The 24,303-nt window shown below is 53.6% G+C and overlaps 1 protein-coding gene across 4 annotated transcripts in view; it reads right to left on the bottom strand.

The window, feature by feature from the left end:
• Window positions 1-594: 594 nt before the first annotated feature.
• The window catches only part of TMEM181 (transmembrane protein 181), a 63,783-nt gene continuing 40,074 nt past the window's right edge, over window positions 595-24,303 (bottom strand). For 3 of the 4 annotated variants that reach the window (XM_027972607.3, XM_042253680.2, XM_042253679.2), the window contains exons 5-17: window positions 23,183-23,304; window positions 20,409-20,519; window positions 14,571-14,651; window positions 12,972-13,071; window positions 12,427-12,557; window positions 12,122-12,213; window positions 10,973-11,030; window positions 8,042-8,144; window positions 7,449-7,500; window positions 5,853-5,935; window positions 4,798-4,887; window positions 3,927-3,993; window positions 595-3,566 (exon numbers count right to left, since the gene is read on the bottom strand). In XM_027972607.3, coding sequence (XP_027828408.2) covers window positions 3,488-3,566; window positions 3,927-3,993; window positions 4,798-4,887; window positions 5,853-5,935; window positions 7,449-7,500; window positions 8,042-8,144; window positions 10,973-11,030; window positions 12,122-12,213; window positions 12,427-12,557; window positions 12,972-13,071; window positions 14,571-14,651; window positions 20,409-20,519; window positions 23,183-23,304 — 1,169 coding nt within the window. In that variant the 3' untranslated portion in view covers window positions 595-3,487. The other variant, XM_060419301.1, reaches the window with a different exon arrangement.

Below are 24,303 nucleotides of genomic sequence, written 5' to 3'. Positions count from 1 at the left end.
ATCAGTCACTCTTCACTCTCAGATCCTTCCTCTTCTGGAGCTTCAGGGGCAGGAAGTGGGCAGGCTGGACTGTCCTTTTAGCCAAAGGACCTGAAGCCACACTCTCGGCCCGCGCCCGACCCGCAACACCGCAGCTTCTACGCGTCAGTCGTTCAGCAGCAATCAAGGAACACGTGTTAGTACTTCACTGCTTACGCGGTGTTTTCACAGTGACTCATTTGGGTCCACAATTATTAGCCCATTAACGAGTCAGAAAAAGGTGTTGAGAGGTTATCTGATTTAAAGTTATATGGGGGGTGGCCCAAACCCTGGTCTTAACTCGCCTTCAGGGCTCGTCCAGGGCCACGTTTACACGACAGTAGACCCACCTCTGCATCACCTGCTGAATTGGAAAAAGCCCTGCTCTCGTCCCTAAAGTGCCTAAACGGTCACCTTAATGCCACACGCAAAGAGGAAGCCACTGTACATAAACAGGATCAAATATTAACAGTGTGCTAACATCCACCAGAATGGTAGTAAAAGGCTAAAGATTCACACGATTTGAAGAAAAACCAGAGAAACACAGTCTCAATGAAGCCACTCCCACAGTGTGAATCTGCCGTAAATAAACGTTTATTGACTTCTGATTACAGTGATCGTTCTGGGACCCAGGGTAGTGTGCTCGCTGACGCACTTCCAAGGTCTAATATTCAGCTCTAGCTTTCCCATTGAGCCTAAGATTTAGAGTTGTTTTATTTTACAAACATTTACAGTCCTTTTGTAAAAAGGCAGTTTTCAGTAGCAGAAAATCCTGTTTCATAGTCTGGCAATACATTCCTGGGTCCTACATCCAGTCCTCAATGAGATGTCCCTTTTCATCACCCCTTCTCTAAGCTTCAGTGTTTCTACCTGTGAAGGGGATTCCAGGAAATAAGCTACTGACCACGTCATAACATACTGAACATTAACTCTACCTTGAGTAAACAGTTCACAGAATACTTGAGGCTGGTGACATCTGTCCTGTAACCTGCCCATTTAGCAAGCTGGCTTCACATACTGAATCTGAACTTTTACTGCAATCTGTAATTATGTACAGGAACAATCTTACAAACCTTGAATATATTTTATATATCTCCTTCTTTAGCCTTTCAAATGGGGCTTAAGAGAGAAAACTGCATCACTGTGCTGCTTTAATGATTTAATAATAAATCAAGCGGACCTTTATCCTCATGGATAATGAAGCTCTCTCTAGGGAAACGGAAAGGCCTGTGGTCATCTTCCAGGTTCCCCAGACTAGACCAGTATAAAAAATCATCCCCAAGATGATGTTATTCATGCCATTACCATGGAAGAACTAAAGTCAGCCCTTTGGATTTTTAATTTTAGTTTATAGTACTCTGATAACCCTCCAAGACCAAAAAAATAATAATTTTCTTGCTACCATCTAAGGTTGCTGGCAGACTTTAGTGTTATAACCTAGTACCTGTAGCACATGCTAAATGCTATATACTTGAAGCACATTTTTACATGGAAGATGTAATATGTTGACATATATGATACACCAGAGAAGATAAATTGAAAATGCATGATTTAATAAAGAACCATTTCCCCCAAAGTACTTTCTTTTATAACTTCCTTGTTCCCAACCTAGTTACAGAAAGTTAATAAATACTCCCTTATTTTTCATTTCACTGACCTGATGCTATCAAGAATCAACGTACGAAGATCAATCATCAGTTAACAGTTACACTACAGGACAAGGACAAGTTGTAAAAATGCCTAAATGTGTACAGCTAAATGCCTCAGATACTTTACAATTACTGATAAAAACATTCCAAATTATGGACAGTTATAACAATTAAAATTTGTAAACTATAACATACTAGGCTACATTAATCAGCACAAGTAACTTTTCATCAGTTTACATAAAATTACTTATAGTGAGTCTTAATAGAAGTAAGTTTGGTAACAAAAAAATTTTAATACCTCTGAATATACAGAATCAAGAAAAGAATCACATCACTGCAGATGTAAAAACCATGTAAACTTGAATTACCCTTGCAACAACACAACTGTCTGAATTCAAACTTTCTTATTTACAGGGTTTTAAAAACAAATATAAATGGAATCCATATTAAAGGTACGTTAAATTAAGAAGTACGAAGTCATAATAAATAGTCTTTCATGAAGCTCTCTAAGGCCCCGGCGCTACCTGAAGTGGACTATCGTTTGAGCTCTGCATGGTAGCTGGAGAGCTGATGCACAGATGGAGACAGTGGAGGTGCTGTTTGCAGGGTGGAACAATCACGTCCCTACCTGCTGTGTCTGCCCAGATGGTAGGCATCAGGATGTCTGCAGTGCTCACAGGTGAACCGTTCAAGAGATGAGTGTGCACGCCAGAGGAAAGGCAGAGGAGACAGCTCCACCTCCCACACTTGGCCTTGACAGAAAGGAGCTGGGGGTCTCCAGGGCCTTCTCCTGGATTCAGCAGCTCCAGACAGCACTTACGCAGAGCAGTTCACCCGTTTACCTGACGACCGTGTAAGGCTCACAGGGCAGGAATGATTCCCCACAAGTTACCTTCTCCCCAGAGATGTTCTTCCATAAACCATCTAAAAATGTGTTACCTTCTTGCACCTAGTTTCCAAATGTGAAGCTGAAGAAGTTTTTGGCAATAACGAATCTGTAGTATTGTTATCAGTCACTTGTTTAGCTTTTATTGGGGGGAAAAAAAAAAAAGCTCTACAGGAATACCGTCCTTAACAGAGCTACTCCTGCTCACTGGAATTTCATGGGTACCCTCCTCCCACCCCACCCACAAGGGCCTCCATCCATATTCACGATGTAAGGCTCACAGGCCTCTAAAGACTCTTGACAGTGAGACCCTTCCCTGTCAACCGGAGCTGACGACCTGTCAATCCTTAAGGAACCCTGTCGAACCCTCTTCAGAACTCCCGAGACCCTGGCTCTGCTTTGGTGGCAGTCTTCACCTCGAACCTGCCCACCCAGCCTCCCTCGACCCTCAACAGCCTGCGGGGAAGGAACGCCCTCGTGGGGCAGCCTCAGAAACGGGCTTCCCTCTGAAGGGTCGACAACTGGTGCCACGGGGCAGGGGAGAAAGGAAGCGAGAAGGGGGAACGCCACCATGCTGCGGGCCACATTCACAAAGGCCTTCCGGGAACTCAAAATCAGCAAACTTTTTTTTAAAGCATGTAATTCTCTCTACTAAGAACAGGAATGATTTCTTAACATTGAAAACAGCTTGTCTTTCATCATCTGGAATCTCTGAAAAAATTATTTGGCTGTCTTAAAATTTTTTGTCAGGGCCTCTCTTCCCAAATAAATGCCGTCAGTGTGACGGTAAATTTAGGCCCAACATTTAAATTAGCCCTCAGTTTTGGTTTTCCTTTCAAACGTGTAAATGAATGAGGGCCAGGGCATCTCTGCGCGTCAGACGCATCCGGGGAAGGCAGGCCGGGGCGCGCTCGCAGCGGCGGGCGGCCGGGCCTCAGTCGCTCTCGGAGCCCTCCTTGTACTGGGCCCGGATGGCCTGGCCGTTCTGCAGGGGCATCTCTTCATAGTCACTCCTGTCACGGAAGAGACCTCTGACACCCCGGGCTCCGACAGCGCGGACTTCTCTCCATGCCGCGGAGCCGTCCTGACGAGAGCCCGGCCCCTGCTGGCTCGCCCCATCCCTCTCACCGCCTCCCCCTCCTCCAGCCCCTCGACGGCCAGGGCCCGCCGCCCAGAACCATGCGCGCAGATGCCCAGCAGGAAGGCACGAGGCCCCTCCTGAGCACAAAAAACCAGGGGTCGCAGACACGCCCGGGTGGACCGAAAGGGATGATACCGTGAACAGCGCCTCAGAAGGCTCGCCAGCCTCCTCAGTGAACGCGCAGAGGCAGGCTGAGTGCTTCCCGCGGGACAGAGAGCGGGATATAACTTACCCATAGATCACGTCGTCATCCGAGTCATTGAGCATGGAGAAGGCGGGGTTGTCCTTCAGCTGCGACTCTGAAAACCAACAAGCATTGTTGTGTCATTAGCCGGGAGAGGCCGGGTGCTGTCCTAGGAAAAGAATGAGGGTCGGAGAGAGCTGGATTCCTGTCCTGCCTCCACCGGTTATGGCTGCTGTTGAGCTGGACAGGTGGTTCCGAGTCCTGGCGGGGGATGTGCTCACTCACAGGCCAGGACAGCGCGGGGAGGCTTGGTGGGAGCCTGAGGGGCCTGAGCCCCCTGGAGGAGACCGAGAGCCAGCTGCCCCACCCCCTGGAATCCCCCAGGGCCTCACAAGAGCCAGGCCACCCTCCTACCTGGGGCCTGAGCTAGCCCCCGGTGCCGGTCCATCACCGCGGACGGGAGCACCGCACGCCGCCAGGGCCTCGGGCATGTGCTGGGAACTCCTCCACGGACAGCCTGTGGCCGGGGCGCGCCAAGTGCTGCCTGGGCTCCAGAGAGCTCGCCCCCTTCTCATCCCGGGGCGGGAGGGCTGCTGGGTTTGCTTTTCGGTTTGGTCCCTGGGGAGGTGGGCTGGGGGTACACAGGGCTTTCTTCTGATGGTCGGGGCACTCGTGTTGTACAGATCATTTCAGGGCACCGGGGCGGTGGCGGTGGGGGGGGCGTCATGATGCTGGTGTCAGGGCCCACCGACTCGCTTGGTTCTCGCATGAGGGGCTGTAATGACAAAGAACCTGCTGGGCTCCACCTGCGGCTCGGGGCTCACAGTGAGCGCCCACCTGGTCTCCCTGCTCCAGAGCAGGTTCTGCAGCCACGGCGCCCTGCCAAGGGGAGGTGGGCAGGGGGTCAGGGGCAGCTTACCATACAGGGCGTTCTTCGAGGGCGAGTACACAAAGGCCAAAGTGTAGAGGTAAAAGTTCAACAAGCCGTAGAAAGACAAGAATTCAGCTGGTGGCAGCAGTCAAGGGAAGCAGCAGGCCCAGACATGGTCTCCTTGGTCCTGTTAGCTGGCCCCGCCCCCAACCAGCTAGGCCCTCGGGGGTCCATGCCCAGACATCAGGGCGCCACAGGGTAGGTCCAGCCAGAGGTCACGGTAACCTTCCCGGGGCAGCTGGAACCCCCAGGTGAGCTGTGCCCTCTCCTATCCGTGGCAGGACCTACTGCCATCAAGGCACACACAACGGTGGGAAGGCCACACAGGTATGGGTGAGTCAACAGTGAAATGCCCTGGAAACAAGACTCTCAAACTGGTCTTTCTTAGTCTTTTCTGAATTACAGACCCTTTAGAGCATCTGATAAAGCTTGGTGTGAGATTCAGTTACTGAACTGTGAACAATCATGCGTTGACTCCAAGGATGTAAGAGGCCCCAAAGAAAGAACCCAAGACATCCAGGGTGAACCCCAAAGTGTCCCCTGATGGATGCCACCACTAAGAGCGGAGAGGGGAGCACACAGCTGACTTGGGCATGCATCTGAAAGGGGGGGTCACTACTGAGCAACGAGGCCTCAGGGATCGCAGGAGCCCTGCCCTGAGGCACCAGTGTCCCCCACAGCTGGACACTCCTGGGAGGTGCTAAGGGATGCCCTCTGGGAGACAGGACTCCTGAGTCAGGCCTCGGCTTCTCCTCAGTGCTCAGCAGGGGGAGGCAGGCAGCCCTGGCCTGACCCGAGGGAGGCGCCGATGGTGACTTGCCCCTCTGCAGTCCCCGCCCCACAAAGAGGACAGCCGAGGCAGGTGCTGGGGTCCCCAGGCTTGAGCCCCGCGGCTGCCTTCAGGGGCCTCTCACTTGGGGGGACAGGCATGGGGCCCCCAGGGTATGCTGTACAGGTGACCTGCCTCTTCCGGACGCTCAGAGGCCTGAAACACTACCCACCCCACTAGGCTGTGTGCCTGACGCCTTCCCAGAAAAGGATATAATTCTGGTAGTGAGTCGACAGTTCAGCTACGAAATTGTCCTGTAATACTTGTGCTCCGAACCTTAAATAAAGGATGACGATGCTGAAAAAGAAGGGAGGGAGGGAGGAACAATATGTAAAAACGTACCAAGAAACGGCACCAGCTTCATATGTCAATAGACTTGCTACTTTCGCTTACTCTAGTCACGATTATTTCTGCATGGAGACTTGCACACACATGCACGTGCACACACGCGCACACGGCCACTCTGCTGACACGCGTGACGGCAGGGTCCTGGTACCCAGAGCCACCTCCCCTCCCTGAGGTCCAACCTCCGCTCCGGCCAGACTGACTGCTGGATACAGCGTAAACCAGGTCTCTTCCTTCCCGGCCAAACGCCCTGCGAAGGGCCCCCATCACTGAGAAGGGAACCCGGGCTCAACCTGACTTCCTGGCCACCCTTCCCCTCCCATCCTCCACCCCCACACACTGCTGTCCCCGAGCCCGAGCTTCAGGGCCCGACTTCAGGCAGCAGATCCCCCCCACCCTGCTAAAGCAGCCACAAGCCCCCGGCTGTCATCACACCTCTGTTTTCATTATGGCACTTCCGCTCTTTATTAATTTTTTTTTTTAATCACCACCTTCCTCCATTGGAATATAAACACTGCAACAGGGAGGAAGGAGCCTGCCTGCCTGTTCACCAGGGCAGGTGCTCCATAAACCTCTGCTGCACCAACGGGCTGACCCCCTTGAAAGTCAGATGAAGAAAGATCAGGAAGCCTAAGCGCTTCAGGGAGTCTGGCTCCCAAGCGGTGGGCGGGGGCAGCCAGAGGGCGAGGATGTGCGGGGGCGGGGGTGGGGGGAGTTTGTGTAGAAGGAGGTGAGCTGAGTGTGAGGCCGCACGAGGGCTGAGGAGAGCCGAGTGACAGCCACACACGCACCGGTACCTTCAGGTGAACGCAGAGGCGGAATAAAACCCAGCTCGTTTTGAAATGCGGGCTGAGTTCACATGGCTCGGTGAGGGCAGCGAAGGAACCCAGAGGCCTCCAGGATCCTCCACCCCACACAGCTGAGACCCCAGAGCAGCAGTGGGGAGCTGGCCCGGAGGAGCCCCGAAGAGCCCCCACCAGGGGAAGGCTCTCACGCCCACGTCTCTGCTGCTCGCACAACCAAGAACGGAGAGCAAAATGCAGACGCTACGCTTCTCTCAGGGTTTCGCTTCTCCTCTCAGGGTTTTGATCTCGGGAGCAAGGACCTGGGATTCATTCAAAGACACGGCCTTCTGCGCCTCCCTCAGGTGAGGTTCAGGGACCCCCGCTGGAGGGATGCAAACAAAAGCAACTCCCGCCCACAGACCCGCCCAAGCACGGCACCCTGGCTTCTAACCCTCCCACCCGTGTTCTGCTGCACCTGCTGATTCCACACAAACATCAGGGCAGGGACAGAGTGCGGTCCTGCCTCCCGGGGCCCTGCCAGGCGGGGGAGGGCCTCTGACCCTGCGGATACCTGGTAAGCAGCACCCTAAAACTAACCCCATAGACGGGGACAAAAGATGCTCGTGACAGTCGAACAAAAACTCACAGTTTGCTTCTATCAAGCAATAAAGTCTTCTTACCTGATGACGAGCACGACAAAAGTCAACGCAGTCAAGAATTTTAACCTGAGATCTGAAAGAGAAATACATACAGGCTTCTTAAATCACCAAACTGGAATTAAAATCCACTCATCCCAGAGAGCTTAAAAATAAAGAAGAAAAGAAAGCCAAACTCTCAGAACAAAACCCCCTCCCATGTGGACTCCATTGTTAGTACCTGACGCCCAGGAAGACACGCTGTCCCACCTCCCTGAGTCTGGAAGGGTCTGTGGCCGTTACTATTTGGTTGTCACAGACTGGGGGACAGGACCCAATGAGATCAGGTGACTTTCCCCGATTCAAAGAGAAGGAAACCCCCACCCCCACTGCCTCGCTCGGAAGGTGTGTTCCAGAAGGATCCAGGCAGCTCCAATAGCCACACACACGGCCCCCGGGGCCCCAGCTGACCTCCGCCCTGACTGCGCTCCCTCTCACCCTCGCCTGAAGCACTGTCCACGTGGCCCAGTCACCCCAGCAAACCTGCCGAGGTTCCCCCCGCCGCCCCCGGCCTGAAGGTGCCCGCCTCCCCGACCTGGCAGGCGGCCCTGCACCAAGGGTGGGAGACCAGCACTCACCTACGTAAGGCATGTGACCCAGCTCGGAGCAGGCCCGCACGATCAAGAACAAAAGGTACAAGATGTACACGGCGGCCACCACCATGAAGAAAACCTTCATTCCCTGGCAGGAAACAAGACGGGCCCTTGAATGACTGTGGGGTCTCAAGGGTGGTCTTTCCCTCCGATGCTGTAAGCGGGAAAGCCAAGCCTTTCTAAAAGGACCCGGGGTCGAGGGTCACTGCCGCGAGCAGCACAAGGACACGCAGACTCTGCTCGTGCGGCACAGGCGGCCGGCTCACCCAGGGGCACACCCCGGTCCCTGCTCAGCAGACGAGCGAACACCTCCCCAGTGCACGGGCAGCTCTGGGCCCGGGGCCCAGAACGTACTAGGTGCTCAGTAAACGTGGTGGCTCCCGCTTGCCCCTCCCCGGGGTGAGGTCCTGGCTCCCTGCCCTGCTCGGGAAGATCTCAGCTTCTCTGGACCTCGGTTTTCTTTCCTAAGGACCGAGGGGACTGAACCAGACCATCCAGGAGACTCTAGGTTCTGCGACCCTGAGGCCGGGAACACAGGACGACTCTCGTCTGTACTCAGGAGCTGTGACAGCGAAGCTGGCTGATGAAGGCCAGGCCCCACTGGGCTGGGTGCATGGTGCCCCTCCTTCTGCAGAACCTCTGCAAGAGTTCAAAGCCTCCTCTGCACCTGACACCCCCCCCAACCCCCTCCTCCCGCCCCAGCGCTTCCTTCTCAGAGCCAGGACTGCCCCGCACAGCCAGCAGACAAAGGATCTGCTCTGCCTCCTCGGAACCTGTGGCTTCAGCCTGGGCTCGGTTTTCTCGTCTGTAAAGGAAAAGGGTTTCGTGGCCTCCATCCTGGGCCCCTTCAGCTATCTCCCTAGAAGCCCGTGATTTCAAGGGTTTCCTTTAGTAACAGGAATAGACTGCTCGGTCTGTTCTTCCTGCGAGGGCTCCCGAGCCCTTGGCCTCCCTGACTGCCGGGCTGAGGAGGGGACAAGTGACCAGAGCCGCAGTGACCCTGCTGTGCCGGAGCCTGGCCCAGCGCTTCACCCTCCTTCTCTCTCTCAATCCTCACGACGACTCGAGGGAAGATCCCACCACTGCCCACTGCACAGATGACATGGGGAGGAGGAGGGAGGGGCGGCCGTGGCCCAGGACTGTGGGCTTCACCCGCAGGCCTGGGGAGCCTCGCCAGAGCACAGGACCGGCCTGTGACCTTCGGCAGGACGGGCGTGTGACCTTGGGCAGGACTGCCTGCCCCACGTCCTCCTGTGAGAAGTGAGCAGTGACCGTACCAGACAGAAACTCCCTAACTGTAGATTAGCGTCAGTTCAGTTCAGTCGCTTAGTTGTGTCAGACTCTTTGCAACCCCATGGACTGCAGCACACCAGGCCTCCCTGTCCATCACCAACTCCTAGGGTTTACTCAAACTCATGTCCTTTGAGTTGGTGATGCCACCCAGCCACCTCATCCTCTGTGGTCCCCTTCTCCTCCCGCCTCCTCTTTGCCGGCATCAGGGTCTTTTCCAATGAGTAGCCTGGGAGGTGCAAACTCAACCAGCAGTGTCAAATGTCACCTGTCACCGGGGCTGCAGAATCCTCTCTGACGAGGTGTCAAAGCAGCTCCTTCCTCCCCTTCCTTAGTGTCTCCACCCCAGAGGGGCCGCCCTGAGGCCTCACCCCTCAGGAGACACAGCCGAGAGCCTTCCTGGGGCGTCAGATTCTCCAAGGGTCCGTCCCGCCCCATCACAGCTCGGGGACAGTGTCTCCTCTGTCTGGCCCAGGACACCTCCCCCTCCTCTGCAGCTCCAGGGGCACCCTGCCTTGCAAACCTACGATAGCATCCCAGGGCTAATTCAAAGACAGGAAGGACAAAACACAAATAAAGACAGCCTCCCCCCAGTAACGGGGGCCTGCGGTCCACAAGGACACACCTGCTGGGCCCCTGCAAGCTGCAACACTGGTCTCTACTTCCCATGCCTTCTCTCCCTCACAAGGTCACATATCCTTTGAGAGCAAAGGTTATGACATGCTGTTCGTAAGGCACACACTGAACCACCTTCAGAACTCCTCACACAAACAGTGGAGTGGAAAGGCTACGGGCACTCCGCTGCCGGGGTCCAATTGAGAATCAGCGCTGGCACCAATCCCTGTGACACGTCTGTCTCAACCGCTTTTCAACATGGTATCGTCATTCACTACACTTCTCTCCTTTTCAGACAGCAGTTCCCACAAAGAACCACAGACTTGATCACCCTCTGCAAAGCTGCACGGGGAAATGCCGGAAAGTCACCTGGGGTCAGGATTCAGCTCTGGGGCTCGCCCTGCCCAGGGACAGGACTCCAGACCCCTCGGCGGGGGTCCGGGTGCCCCTCAGCCCCAGGCACCTCCATGCCTGGGCTCCGCGGAAGCTGCACCAGGACGGGCTACCCACGAGGCACCGACACATCCTGGGCCTCGAGAGGAGGCCACACTCCCGGCTGGCTGTCACTCGCGTTAAGTAAAGACTTAAGTAAAGATCCGCCTTCCCAAAGTGCGAAAAGTTTCAGGACCGAGACAGCGCAGCGTCACCCGGAGCGCCAGGCCCTGGGGCTGTAGAGCTCGCAGGCCCACGAAGCCAGCCCCGCTCCGCTTCAGAGAAGTAAGTGGACAAAACGTCTTAATTGTTCTACAATGTTCCTAGAAATCGGCACGTCTGTGCCCTGGCGCTTCAACCATAAACCAAGGTCGGGGAGTGACAATGCAGGGCTTCTTTCTCCTACCATTCACACACATCTCCCCCAATTTTCCTCCCATGAGCTTTCTATGGCCCTTGTCAAACAACCAGTTAGCCAGCCAGCTGTGTCAACGGCACAATTTAAGTTAAAAAATTGAGTTGTTTTTTTAAAACAGCAGCTAAAAAAAAAAACCCGCAGGTTTCACTAACAATCCTTACCTGAAAATTTCCTGTGTCAACTCGATACTGGTACATTGGATCATGTAATTCATTGACTCTAAAGATACAATGTTAGAAAAAAAAAAAGCCATAGATTAATCACTAGTTTATTTTATACTTTCTCTCCCTTGGCTTTTTAAAAAATTTACTAATATAATCTACTCACTGACCAACCATAAAAGATTTTTGAAAAGTAAACCTTGGTTTATGAGAAATCTTGAATTACCTACTGAACGGCCCACAGTCCTCAGTGTTGTAAAGTATAGTATTTTTCATTAAGAGAATCTCTATGCTATCTCAACTCTGAGGCTGATTTTCCGGGCACCCCGTCTATGGCACGTATGGCACCAGGACACAGATGAGCACCTGAAGACAGCAATGTGCGCAGCCGCTCAGTCCCGGCTCTTTGGACCCCATGGACCGCAGCCCGCCAGGCTTCTCTGTCCATGGGGTCTTCCAGGCAAGAATACTGGAGTGGGCGGCCATGCCCTCCTCCAGGGAAAGACAGCAAGAAAGGTAAACATAAACTTTCATGATACTCATTTCAAAACAACACTGGTCACTTGGATGACAGGTGGGCAGGGAGAGAAGTGGATGTGAGCTAAGTCCTACCATTACTGTACCAAGAAATGAGATGTGCCAGCTTCCAAAATCATATCCCTGAGATGGAACTAGTTTCTGCAGAAAATTCTGTTTGGGTGAATCAGGCTGTTACTACGTTAGGCTTCTGCGCGGTGCCTTTTTACTGACGGACAGAAATATTAAAGATCAATTCTGGGAGCTGGTGTGAGGACAGGAAGCTTTACAGACACAAACCAAAGGAGAGAATCAAAACATCTGGGGACAGTGGCAAGCCAGGAGCCAAATGGAGCATCATCCCTACAAATGAAGCCTCTGCCTCTCGGAAGGAGATATCTCAAATGACGTGGTATTTTTCCTTTTCCACCCGAGACTAGAAGATTCAGGCATGCCTCTACACACTGTTCAAGCAAAACTGAACCCGCAGCTCAAGTCACACGAGTAAGCCTTGAAACCCTGGGTGACAGATTCCCTTCTGGATGAGTTCACAGAACACGGTCAACTCTGAGTCTGCCCACATTATTCAATGCTCGCCAAGACTGTGGTTTCACGTAGAAGAAAGTTACTCACGTCTGCCATATTCCGAGGGTAACAGAAGCCAACCACAGTAGTCCAACGATGAAGAATTTAGGCAAATAGAAAGTCAAACACTTCCTTTCTCCCTTTAAAAAAAAAAAAGTAAAAAATAGAGAAGCTACTAATCCTTGCAAACCATTACCCCCTCATAGACCACACTGGATCATAGATACTCAGATCATGTTCACACGGCACACATCTTCTGTGGACTGTGAGGCTGACGACAGGTTCTCAAGGCCGAGTCCACCTTAGGACCGTCACCAGCGTCTGGAGCGGGAGGGTCAGCGCTGAGGGCTCACCTGCACCCGGATCCCGTGGTACGCGCACAGCCAGAAGAGCAATAGGGCGCACAGGAACACAGACTGGAACAGGTCGTCCAGCATCCCCGGGAACCAGCTGTTCACCAGGAAGGACAGGGGGAAGAACGGGTCTGGAAGGCAAGAGGCAGGCAGGCCTGATGAAGGCGGAGCCGGCGGGCACCCCAGCCACAGGAGCGCAGGGCTCAGGATGGCTTTCTCCCCGGCCAGAGCCCAGGGGATGGTAGTGAACTAAAGGCTGTCTTGTTTTGCAAACTGAAAAGCCACTGAACAGATTGCTCTGGGGATGACTGCAGAGCGCCGCCTGCTCTCGCCAGCCACAGCTCTGGAAGGAATAGTTCTCTGGGGCAAGGGACAGAGGCAGACAGCTGGGCTCCCACCCTGAGCCAAGTCCTCCAAGCAGGGGGGAAAATGCCCGCCCCTGTGAGTCCTGGGGCCACGTCCCGTGTGTTCCCTGTTCAGGGCCCCATCGCCCCCGGATGCCCTCCACCTCTTGGTGTGGAGGGGGACCGCGCCGAAGGGCCTACCGTTGTAGAGCAGCAGCAGGGGCAAGAGGATGGACATCCACTTCTGCTCGATGCCCCAGTCTCGCATGGAGAATTTGCGGAGAGAGTGCGCGAACAGGCACTGCGAACCAGACCAGGCCCCGTCACCGTCTCGGCCACGCCACGCGGCATTCCTTGACGGCTGTTGGCCTGCATCGAAGGTCTGGGGCCAGCCCAGACCTGCTGCACTAACCCCGGGCTGAACTGACACCGGGACCGCCAGGGACAACTGTGAAGGAGCCGTTATCACAGGACGGGGGTTGGATGAGGATGGTCACGGCCGTGACCCCTCTGGCCTGGCCTCCTCCTGAGCCGGCTGCTTCTATCAGGAAGGACCGCCCAGGGCACAGGCCACACGCCCCTAAGGTGCGACTCACAGGGGACAGCAGCTTCTGGGGGACACCAGGGCACCCACAGGAAAAGCCCCAGAACGAGGCTTACAGCCACGGTCAGACGGTGGGCCTGTTTTCAAACGCGTGCCTAAAGAGGCCCGGCTCCTGGGACAGGCTTCTTTACAGCCTTTAAAGCATCACGCAATTTGGGATTTCTGGGCCTGGTGCCGTTTCTTATTTTTCCTGCGATCTTACAGAAGCCAGTTATCTACTAAGTAATTCGGACGTCCTGGGCTAATGGCCCATCTCCCCGTCTGTCAGAATCAGGCCCGTTTCTCTCATTTGAGAACATGGGGCCCAGTTCTTTAGGCCCCCGAGTCTGGCTGCAGAGCCGTAGGCAACAGGAATCCTTTAAGAAATGGCGAGGATCTCTGACCCAGGGTCGATGGCACTTTCCCACCTCCCTCCATCAGGGAGCTCCCCGGGGTGGGGTGGGGGCTGCCCTGGCCGAGCCCACTCTCTCTGAGCTCTGCGGCCAGGTGTGGCCCTCCAGCCACTCCCAGGTCACCACTGCCTGGCACCTTCCTCCATGTCCCCTGGGAGCCTGTCCTTCTGCGGTCGGTTTGCAAAACAGCAAGTCCCTTGGGTGGCAGCTGGAGCAGCCACCACTGCAAAGAGTGGGCCCACCCCCTGGACGTCGGCTCGGGGCAGGCCCCTCCTCCTTCCTTCAGTTTACAGACGCCCACCCTTGCTGGCTGGGCACCGATGGGGCTGCTTCTACTTTAATAAGCGATTGCTCCCCAAAGTCACGGTGCCCTTGTGGACAGACACCTCGGATCCCAAAGGAGCCCTGAGCCTGCACATCCATCCCCTAATCCTGAAAAAAGCCCAAAGACCGAAAGGTCTGGTCCACTTCCCCAAATGTAAAAACCCAAAAACCTGCTGAGTCAGCGCTCAGAGAATGTCACTCAAACAAGGCAGAACTCCTTCCGCCCAAGTTACAGGGCACTTGTCACTCAACGCTGATGACAATTCACTTACGAGTCAGTCACCTGTAATTGCCACGACACTACTCAGAAGTCCTTACTATGACACCACCGCACTCCTGCAGCGCTGCGCCCGGGCAGAGTATAGAATATTCAGTACCATCAGGTCGGCCCACTGGATGGAGTGTTTCAGAGTTCAGACAATCAGAATTTGTAAACTAACTTTGCCCTTGGTAGGATTCCATGAGGTGAACGGTACTCACAGTGACAATGAAGGTAAGCACCACAAAGACGAACCGGAACCAGATTTCCAAATGGGAAAACGCAGGGTCGTAAGTCTTCCACTAAAATGGAAAGCAGGAAAACAATTTGGGAAAAAATTCATCTGAAAGGAAGTATATCACATCATTAACAATAGTCATCTTGAAATGTGAGATTACAGGGAATTTAAAATGTTCTCCTACACTTTCTGACATGTTCTAACACTTTAACACTTGGTATGTTTTTATATTAAAGAACATATACTTTGTACCAAGAGTTGACAATGGTTTTAAACAGTAGCATACTAATGATGAATCTAGCAGATAAATTATTCTATAATAATAATGAGCATTTGGCTTTTAAATCTCATATCAAAGATTGATCACTGCTATCAATCTCTTTATTAGAAAAAGCCATCAGTGAGTGGGGGGTGGGGGAACAGAAAAAGCCAGGCTTTCTATTAAAAGAAAAAAAACAGTTTTAAAAATGCAAAAAATGTGAGTAGGGATGATGATCTAAAAGACACTGAATGAAACAGAAACGTGAATCTGACGCACGAAGACACTGGAATCACAGCTGCCAGTTCCCGTGCTGAGCAGTCTCACTCATATCAAGTCTGCGGCTAACAGGGCGAGGAAGGGGCCCTGTGTGCTGACGGCAGGCGGAAGGCAGCCCTTCCCATCCTGCTCAGCAGCCAGGTTCATCCCCAGACCCCAGGACACGCGCTGCACCGTGCCAGGAAGGACCATCATGTCTGTGCTGAATTAAAATCAGCTGAGCGATGTAAAAACTGTAACAGAGCAACAGCTGAGTGAAGGACTCAGATTTCCCTCACCTGCCTGCAGCATTAGACACACACACACAGTGGACACGAAGCAGTGAAGGGCCATAATGGCCTGCTCATGGGGCAGGGGTGCGCCCTCGGGTCGCCCCACACTGTGCAGGAAGCCAACCCGAGCCTGCGGTCTCCCTGAGTTGTGGACGCTCCGCGGTGAGGGCAGGGACAGAGCTCACCAGTCGTGACTCACGGGGCAGAGCACTCAGAGAGCACAGAGCTCACTCTGGACACCTGCCAAGGTCGTGCCCCCACACCTTCAGCCTAATGTTGATCTGCGCCTGAGTGTGGATAAGCCACCCAAGGCCGGGAAATCCCCCAAAGGAGCCCTGGCACGCACGCAGGGCCAGCGCAGCGCCTTCCACAGCAGGATCCCTGGCACACACGCAGGGCCAGCACAGCGCCTTCCACGGCAGGATCCCCGGCACGCACGCAGGGCCAGCGCAGCGCCTTCCACGGCAGGATCCCCTGCACGCACGCAGGGCCAGCACAGCGCCTTCCACGGCAGGATCCCCGGCACGCACGCAGGGCCAGCGCAGCGCCTTCCACGGCAGGATCCCCTGCACGCACGCAGGGCCAGCACAGCGTCTTCCACGGCAGGATCCCTGGCACGCACGCAGGGCCAGCACAGCGCCTGCTCCACGGCAGGATCCCTGGCATGCACGCAGGGCCAGCACAGCGCCTGCTCCACGGCAGGATCCCTGGCACGCACACAGAGCCAGCGCAGCGCCTTCCACGGCAGGATCCCTGGCATACACGCAGGGCCAGCACAGCGCCTTCCACGGGCAGCAGGAACACGCACAGGGTCTGTGGAGCGCACTGCCAGCACATTTTTTCTCGGCGGTGGGGCAACATCAGCCTTACACTTGGTGCTGCTCTGCTCCCAACAAGCAGAGTTTAAAATCCAGGCCTGAAGAGATTGAGCTGCTTCCAAGTATCGTGTCCACGTCCTGGACAGAGCTCAGCGATGTTTATGAGAGTACAGAAGTCCAGCAATCATAAGCTCTGGCACTGAATCAAAAATACGAGACATGTACTAAAGCAAGAAAATACGGAACAGGATGAGGAAGAAAGTAATCCGTCGAACTGACCCAGAAATCACAGATGATAGAATTGGTAGATAAGGACTCCAAGCAGCTAGAGGAGCGTGAGGCCGAGACCGGGAGGCTGATCAACAGCAGATGAGACATCGCAGAGGGTATAAATGTGAACACATGAACACAGAGCAAAGGAATCGACTTAAAATGGAACAGAAAAAACGCACAGAGCGTCAGTAAGCTCTGAGACAACTTCAGGCGGCTGAGAAGATGTATTAATGTACCTGGAGTCCTCGGATTCCTACCGACGGAAAGAAGGCAGGAGGATAGAAAAAATATTTGAAGAAAGTGGCCAGAATTTTCCCAGATTTGATGAAAACTATAAACTCACGAATCCAAGAAGCTCAACTGTACTCAAAGGACAAGAAATAGGAAGAAAAGTACACCAAGGAACACCATAATCAAACTGTTTAAGAAAAGGAGAAAAAAATCTTAAAAGTGAGGGTAGGGGATGGATAAAGGGGAGGAAAACCATTATAGAGGACAAATATAGGATGAGAGATTTCTTGTCAAAAAATGCAAGCCAGAAGACCAGTATTTTCAAAGTACTGTAAATAAACACAATACCACCACACGCCTACCGTTGCAGTCATTTAGCTGCTCAGTCATGTCTGATTCTTTGCGGCCCCGTGGACTGTAGCCCGCTGGGCTCCTCTGTCCATGGCATTCTCCAGGCAAGAATACTGCCATTTCCTCCTCCAGGAGATCTTCCCAACTGCGGGACTGAATCTCCTGCATTGGCAGGCGGATTCTTTACTGCTGAGCCATCGTGGGAACTACGCACCTATTAGAACAGCCAAAATTACAAAGACTGACCCACCGAGTGTTGATGAGACGAGATGTGAAACAGCGGGAACTCTCACAGGTGCTGACTGACATGTGAGACGATACGGCCGCCGTGAACCCAGCGTGTCTTCATCAGTGACACAGGCCCCTGCCGCAGGAGTCGGCATCCCATCCCTGCGCACCCAAGGGAAGCGAGAGCGCGCGTCCACGCGAGGGTCTGGACACGGGGGTTCGCAGCGGCTCTGTAACGGCCCCGAACTGCAAACAACGCAGGCGCCACTAGCAGGTGCGTGGATACACTAACCGTGCCACCTTCACGCAGCAGCACGGAGGGCTAAACTACTGAGCACCACCGCCATCCAGCAGCGGCCAGGCACTTACGCCGAGTGCGAGAACTCAAACCTGTCGCACGGCTCCACTTACGTAGAATTGTAAAAAAAACACAAGTGAGTCTGCAATGCAAGCAGAACTATTAACAACTGATGTTACTAGAAAAGTGGAAATCACGGTGATTAAGGACAGATGAATTGTGACATCAGAGATTAGGGTTCAAACTCCAGCTTTTCCATTTCCCAGTTGGGCAGTTTACTTAAATCACATTAAACCTCAGATTTCACTTCCATAAAGCAACTGCTCTGTAGAAGTATTGTAACATTTAAGTAAGCTGATGCACAGAATAAGCTTAGTGCAGACCCTGGCAAGGAGTGAAAGCTCAGCAAATAAGAGCAGCTATAATAAATCCAAAATAATACAGCTACTGTGATGATTGCGTAAGAGGAAATGTAAACAGGTACAAAAGTTAAAAGGAGAGAATCACAATCAAAGACAAACCAAACAGTGACCCAAACCCAAATGACAGGGTTGAGTGAGGTAAACCCGGGGTCGGCGGGGGGATCACTGCTGAGCACTTTGGTAAAAGGCTCTTAAGAGGGTGATGTTCAGACAGGCGACAGAAAGGAGAGATCCCTCGCTGGGGAAACACGGTGCTCTCTTCCTTCCGTATTCTTGAATCAGAAGGATGCAAACAGCAAGGTCTAAAGCACAGATGTCATCACAGGACGAGAGCAAAGTTCACCTGAGCTCGGACATCGGTCTCAGGCCCTCTCTGAGTTCAACTCCTACCTCGTGAACTCCACGACACAGAAGAACGCTGATTGGATTTTCTGAGGACAAAGTTCGAGGAAATCAGTCATACAACAAAGAACAGAATCCAGATTCAAACTCAAAGATCAGGAGAGGCTGGGGCAGAGAGACAGAACTCTGAGAAGAAGTTTCGGAGCAGAGTGTAATGTCTGAGCAGCATCTGAACTGTTAGAAACCAACCACAGAGGCCAGAACAAAGGAGACCAGGCTGACCTGGGGCCATGGGGAGAGAACCCGGAGTCCGAGGGATCTGTAAGGGAGGAAAAGAAAGGTCCTTGGCGGGGATGAGACAGGCATCTTCAAACACCTGCAGCGCCTGCAGGCAATGAATAAACTCGCTCTGGGTGGTCAGAGACAGGACAGGAACAAAAGTAGTGTGACTGTGACCTCGGCCGCCATCTGTCAGCACACAAAACGAGCTGGCGCTGGGCACGGCCCCAAGCCCAGCCGACGTCCAGAGGCCTCCAGGAAACGGGGGAAACTGCAGAGGCAGGAAGGTACCTAAGGGTGCAGGAGGCGCCCACACATCTCTCAGTAAAGGGGACCTGGTCATCCAAATAAAAACCTGTCTATAAATACTCGTGGGCTTCCCCTGCGGCTCAGCTGGTAAAGAATCTGCCTGCAGTATGGGAGACCTGGGTTCCGTCCCTGGGTTGGAATGATCCGCTGGAGAATGGAAAGGCTATCCACTCTAGTATTCTGGCCTGGAGAATTCCACTGACTAGAGTCCATGGGGTCGCAAAGAGTCGGTCTCGACTGAGCGAGTTCACTTTCACTATACATACTCGCAGCAGTGTTATTCCTAGCAGCTGAAGGATGGAAACAAACCCAATGCCCGTCCACTGTCGCCTGGGTACACGAGAGGCGGCACACACACAGTGAAACAGCATTCAGCAAAGGAGGAATGAAGCGCTGATGCCAGCGAAGCACGGATGGACTCTTGAAATCATGGCTCAGCGAAAGAAGTCGTTCACGGAAGAGCATGAAGGGCACGATTCTGCTCGTATGAAATGTCCGCAACAGACAAATCCATACAGACAGACAGCAGATGGCTGACTGCGGGGCTGGGGGAAGGGAAGCGGGGGCCAACCGCTCACAGGCTGCGTTTGCGTCGTGTGAATTACTGTGTCGCATGAATACATCACAGAACAGCGCGATTCGAGAAAGGACCCACTGGCACCTTCATTCAACAGTCAGGGCTGTTGAGAAGTAGCTATTTCACGGCAGAAGTAATGGTGGCACCGGGATCTGAACCCAGCTCTTCTGTCTGGTCTAAAACCCGCGTTCTCGGTCACCACGCTCATTATTCTGACTCCCAACGAGCAGAGGGGACAAGGAAGCCAATGTCAGCTGGGCGAGAGACAGGGAAGTCTAACCATCAGAGCTTCCCAGGTGGCGCTAGTGGTAAAGAACTCGTCTGCCAGTGCAGAAGACATAAGAAACGGGGGTTTGATCCCTGGGTTGGGAAGACCCTCTGGAGGAGGGTATGGCAACCTGCTGCAGTCTTCTTGCCTGGAGAATCCTGTGGACAGAGGAGCCCAGTGGGCTTCAGTCCATAGGGTCACAGAGAGTCGGGCACAGCTGAGTGACTCAGCACACACCACCATCAGAGCTGTGCGATTCGGGGCACACCTGAGAGCAGGGACCCCTCCCAGAGGTCAGCTGGGTCTAAGTCCACTCAGGCCTGGAGGAGGGGGCCCCTCCTTCCCCAGAGGACTGCCCCAGTACCTTCCAACTGCAAGGCTACTCTCGCTAAGTCTCAGGACACCACGATCTTCCAATTCCACGCTAATTCAAGCTATCCTTCACTCCATGTATACTTAATAAACCGGTTTTTTTAATAGTTCTTAGAATTGTACATGTCTTCCACCATCCAAAAGAGCATGATTTCAAAGCTGTGATTTATTTCGGTCATTCCACAGAGAATGGGAGCTACACAAGTGAGCCATGGGAACGCTGTGGTCAGCCGGTGTACTCACGGTGAAGTTCAAATCCTTGACGGGCCGCTTCAGGTGTTCGAATCCCACCGTCACTGTATACTTAGTGTAATTCAGGTAGCTGAGGTGAGCCACGATGATTTCTGCACACTTCTGCAAATGCACAAGCAAGATCTGTGTCTGTGTCCTTAAAACGCGCAAGACTCTCTCTCTCCCAACTGACTTGTGAAGTGACCCATTCCAACCACAGAGGATCAGCACAGAGCACCTCCAGGGAGCTCACTAGGAGCCCAGGGGAACTCAGATGCCAGCCAAAAGCAGTTCTTAGAAAGAACCAAATGGACATATTTAGAAACAAATAACGCATGATTTATAATCACTAGACCTTCTCTACTTCATAGGATTCAAAATAGTACATCACCTCGAGAATAGACTTCTGGTTGCCAATGGGCAGGGGAGGCATGAGAGAGCTGGACTGGGAGTTTGGGATTCGGGCTTCCCTGGTGGCGCAGATGGTAGAGAATCTGCCTACAATGCAGGAGATTTGGGTTTGATCCCTGGGTCAGGAAGATTCCCCTGGAGAAGGAAACGGCATCCCACTCCAGTCTTGTTGCCTGGAGAATCCCATGGACAGAGGAGCCCGGCAGGCTACAGTCCATGGGGGTCACTATTATATATTGGATGGATCAACAACAAAGTCCTACTAGATAGCACAGGGAAGTATATTCAGTATCCTGTGATAAACCATAATGGAGAAGAATACGAAAAAGAATACACGTATGTATAGCTGAATCACTTCGCTGTACAGCAGAAGGGAACGCGACACTGTAAGTCAACCCTACTTTCATAAACTTAAATGATAATATGTCACCTGAATAAAAAGGTGAGTTAATGCAACCTGAACTGACATTTTCACAAATACACTAGTGCAGGAGGTACGCTGGTGAGGACACGACTGCTCAGAGCCCTCCGCCTAACCTTCCCTCCTCTGTGGCCCATCTCTGCAGTCACTGTAGGATGCACGGGGCGGATCACGCGTTTCCCTTTTCTCCCCTGGCCTGTGGCTCCCACGCAGAGCCCCTGCGGTCTCCGTGGTGTAGCGTGTGTACGCACGGACCGGCCAAGCCCCAAGCTTTTATCCTTTAGGATCAAGAACGGGCCTGCTTGGGTCTCCCCCACAGATGTGGACATGGACTCAGTGGCCAAGCCAGCCCGGGGCTGTGAGGAACACGCAGGCCTCCCGGTGGCACCTGCTGGAGCCACGGCTCCGACTGGGGCTGAGTCACCTGCCCTTGGGCAAGGCTTCCCGAGCCCGGAATGTCCTGAAGACGGCAGGAGGGCAGCTGGCAGGGCGGAGAGCTGCCCCAGGGGACAGGAGAGGAGGCAGAGGAGAGGGGGGTGCGTGGTGTCCGCAGGGTGGAGAAGGCAGCTGCTGGGCCGGTGGTCCCCACAGCCCCCACGCCCACTGTCCCTCCTCTCTATCCTGCGTAGCAGGGAGGGGGGGGCCCAGGCTCTCATGCCAGCACAGACAGCTCCAGCTCTCGCTTCCTCGCCCACCTCCATCCTCACCACTCTCCGCCAACCCCCAGGGAAGGCATGGCCCCCCAACTTTACAGATGAGGAAAAGACATTTCAGAAACTGGCCCACTGTCCCCGCTAACACAGGGGATGAACAGAGGAGAAGGAGGGGGCCAGCTCCATGGCCTGGGCCTTCCCAGGGGACCCAGGGCAGGGTCTGGGCTCAGCTGAGCAGCAGACACCACCTGAGTACAAGGGGCAGGGCGCACCGTCAGTTTCGCCTCCAGGGGGCCTGGTCTGCTCGGGTGGCAGTTCTGACCCATCTCAGGACCGTCCAGCAGACATCGATGCAGAAGGGCCAGAGCCAGCGGCCGGCCTCGGACAGGACCACTCCCATCTGAACGCCTTCACGCTGGGAAAGGCTCCCCAGTCTCCTCTCCCGTTACTACCAGGAGGTGTGCGCGGATGTCAAGGACACAAGCTTCGGAACAAAGCGCCTGGGCTGAAGGCCTGGCGCTGTCACGCACTCGCCATCTGTGTCATCCTGGGCCAGGGTCCCGCCCTCTCTAAGCCTCAGTTCCTCCTTCTACACAAGGGGGCTCTCGGACAGTTCCTGCCCCAGGAATGGAATGAGACCACGTGTGGAAAGCACCGCCATGGGGCCCTTCCTGATACTATAATCAGACGCAATCTCTTCGGGGCTCCCCGTGCTGTCCACGCCCCTCCTTGATCTGTTAGGTTCCAACAGAGCCTCCGTACTGCGGCAGGACCTGCTTGCCACTCTTTGGGTTTCAACGGAACACGGTTCCCTACAATGAGGGCTCCTTTGCCGCTGTGGACCCTCTCCCTCCCAGCCCGGAGCCACATGCTGCACGTGGGGCGGATGTTCAACAAAGGCCAGCCGCTCCCGACGAGGCCCGGCTCCCAGTGCCCCACGTGGGTCGGGACATGCATCCCACAGCTGGGAACAACCCGAGGCCCGAGCGATCCAGACAGACCACGGACAGCGGCAGACCACGCTCACGTGAGACAGGGAGCCCATCAGCGGGCATCTGTGGCCATGCCAGACAGGCGTGACACAGACAGCACAATCAGGCGCCAGGGTGCGTGCTTGTGTGCGTGTACTGTGTGAGCACATGCGTGTGTGCACATTTCTAAGAATTTATAAGGTCTTGGTGCATGGGTTGGGTAGGTCTTCCATGCAATCAGTGGTGTGACTTAGCTTCTTTACCTAAGAAAGTAGCTCCACCCACAGGAATGCGGCAAGACTCCGCCGTGCACCGGTCGCATGGACTCACCTCTGCACACGTGAGCGTCCGCGTCCGGTTGTGAACTTTGTTATGGATGAATTTGGTGGTCCCGTCCTGAGCCACACCATCAACCTTAACAGTCATGGTGAAGGTTGTCTGAATAGATGTTTCTACAGAAGAAGAATCCCGGTGTTAGAGTCCACGAGGGCCGGTCACACCAGCAGACACGCCCGCCTTCCTGGATGTGTGTCAGCCCAGGGAGGTCCCTCTGTGAGTTGGCAAAGCTGACACCCGCCAGCAGAGTCGAGCCCTCCCTCGAGGGTCTGCCTTTGACCCACCACCAACCTTCATCTCACACAAGGCCAAGTTATTTCATGGCTGATAAAGTTATATATTTTACTTTCCCATATACATTTTAATCTAACTTCATACCAAGATAAACATAAGTTTCTTATTTTTCTGATTATATAATCTCTTATTTTTCTGATTATATGCTCATTGTTAAAAAAACATCTAGGAACACAAATACAAAGATATACATAAAGTATTAAACGTATAATCCCATCACCCGAGAAACTATGATTTCATGTTTGGGTCCATGCTTCCAGACGGTTTTCTAGACACACAAATGTGTAGTGCTATCAGATTTTTTAATGCTTTTTAAAATGTTACAAAAAGGCGTTGATTTTTTATTCTAAGCATTTTTTTTCCACTTAATTTACTGCAGTCATTGGGTTATCTTTCCAATTCTTTCAACTGAAGCACCTCGCTGAATCACAGTATGTAGAGAACGAGGTGGCCTATGCTCTCAGTTCTCGGGAGCTGCCGTGGGTGGACAGAGCGAGGTCATCGCCAACGGTGGGTGCTTTGGACGGGATCTCTAGGCCTTTGCACCGCAGGTGTTTTGAGGCCGGCTAATTCCTCACTGTGGGGAGTCTGTCCTGTGGCTTCAGGATGGTGAGCAGCATCTCTGGTCTCCACTCTCTGCTAGCAGCCCCTGCCCCCCAGCTGTGGCGGGCATAATGTCACAGTGTCCCGGGACACTGTCAAGTGTCCCTAGAGCACCAGGACCTAGTTCTCTCATTGGAAGCCCCTGGAGGAGGCTGCCTCTGGAGCATCCACAGTATGCAGGCTTTGAGCCAGGCTGCCCAGCACCCCTGGGCGAGGCC

Source organism: Ovis aries, chromosome 8 (assembly GCF_016772045.2).
Source record: "Ovis aries strain OAR_USU_Benz2616 breed Rambouillet chromosome 8, ARS-UI_Ramb_v3.0, whole genome shotgun sequence".
NCBI lineage: Eukaryota > Metazoa > Chordata > Mammalia > Artiodactyla > Bovidae > Ovis > Ovis aries.
This window is presented reverse-complemented; position numbering and strand designations above follow the sequence as displayed.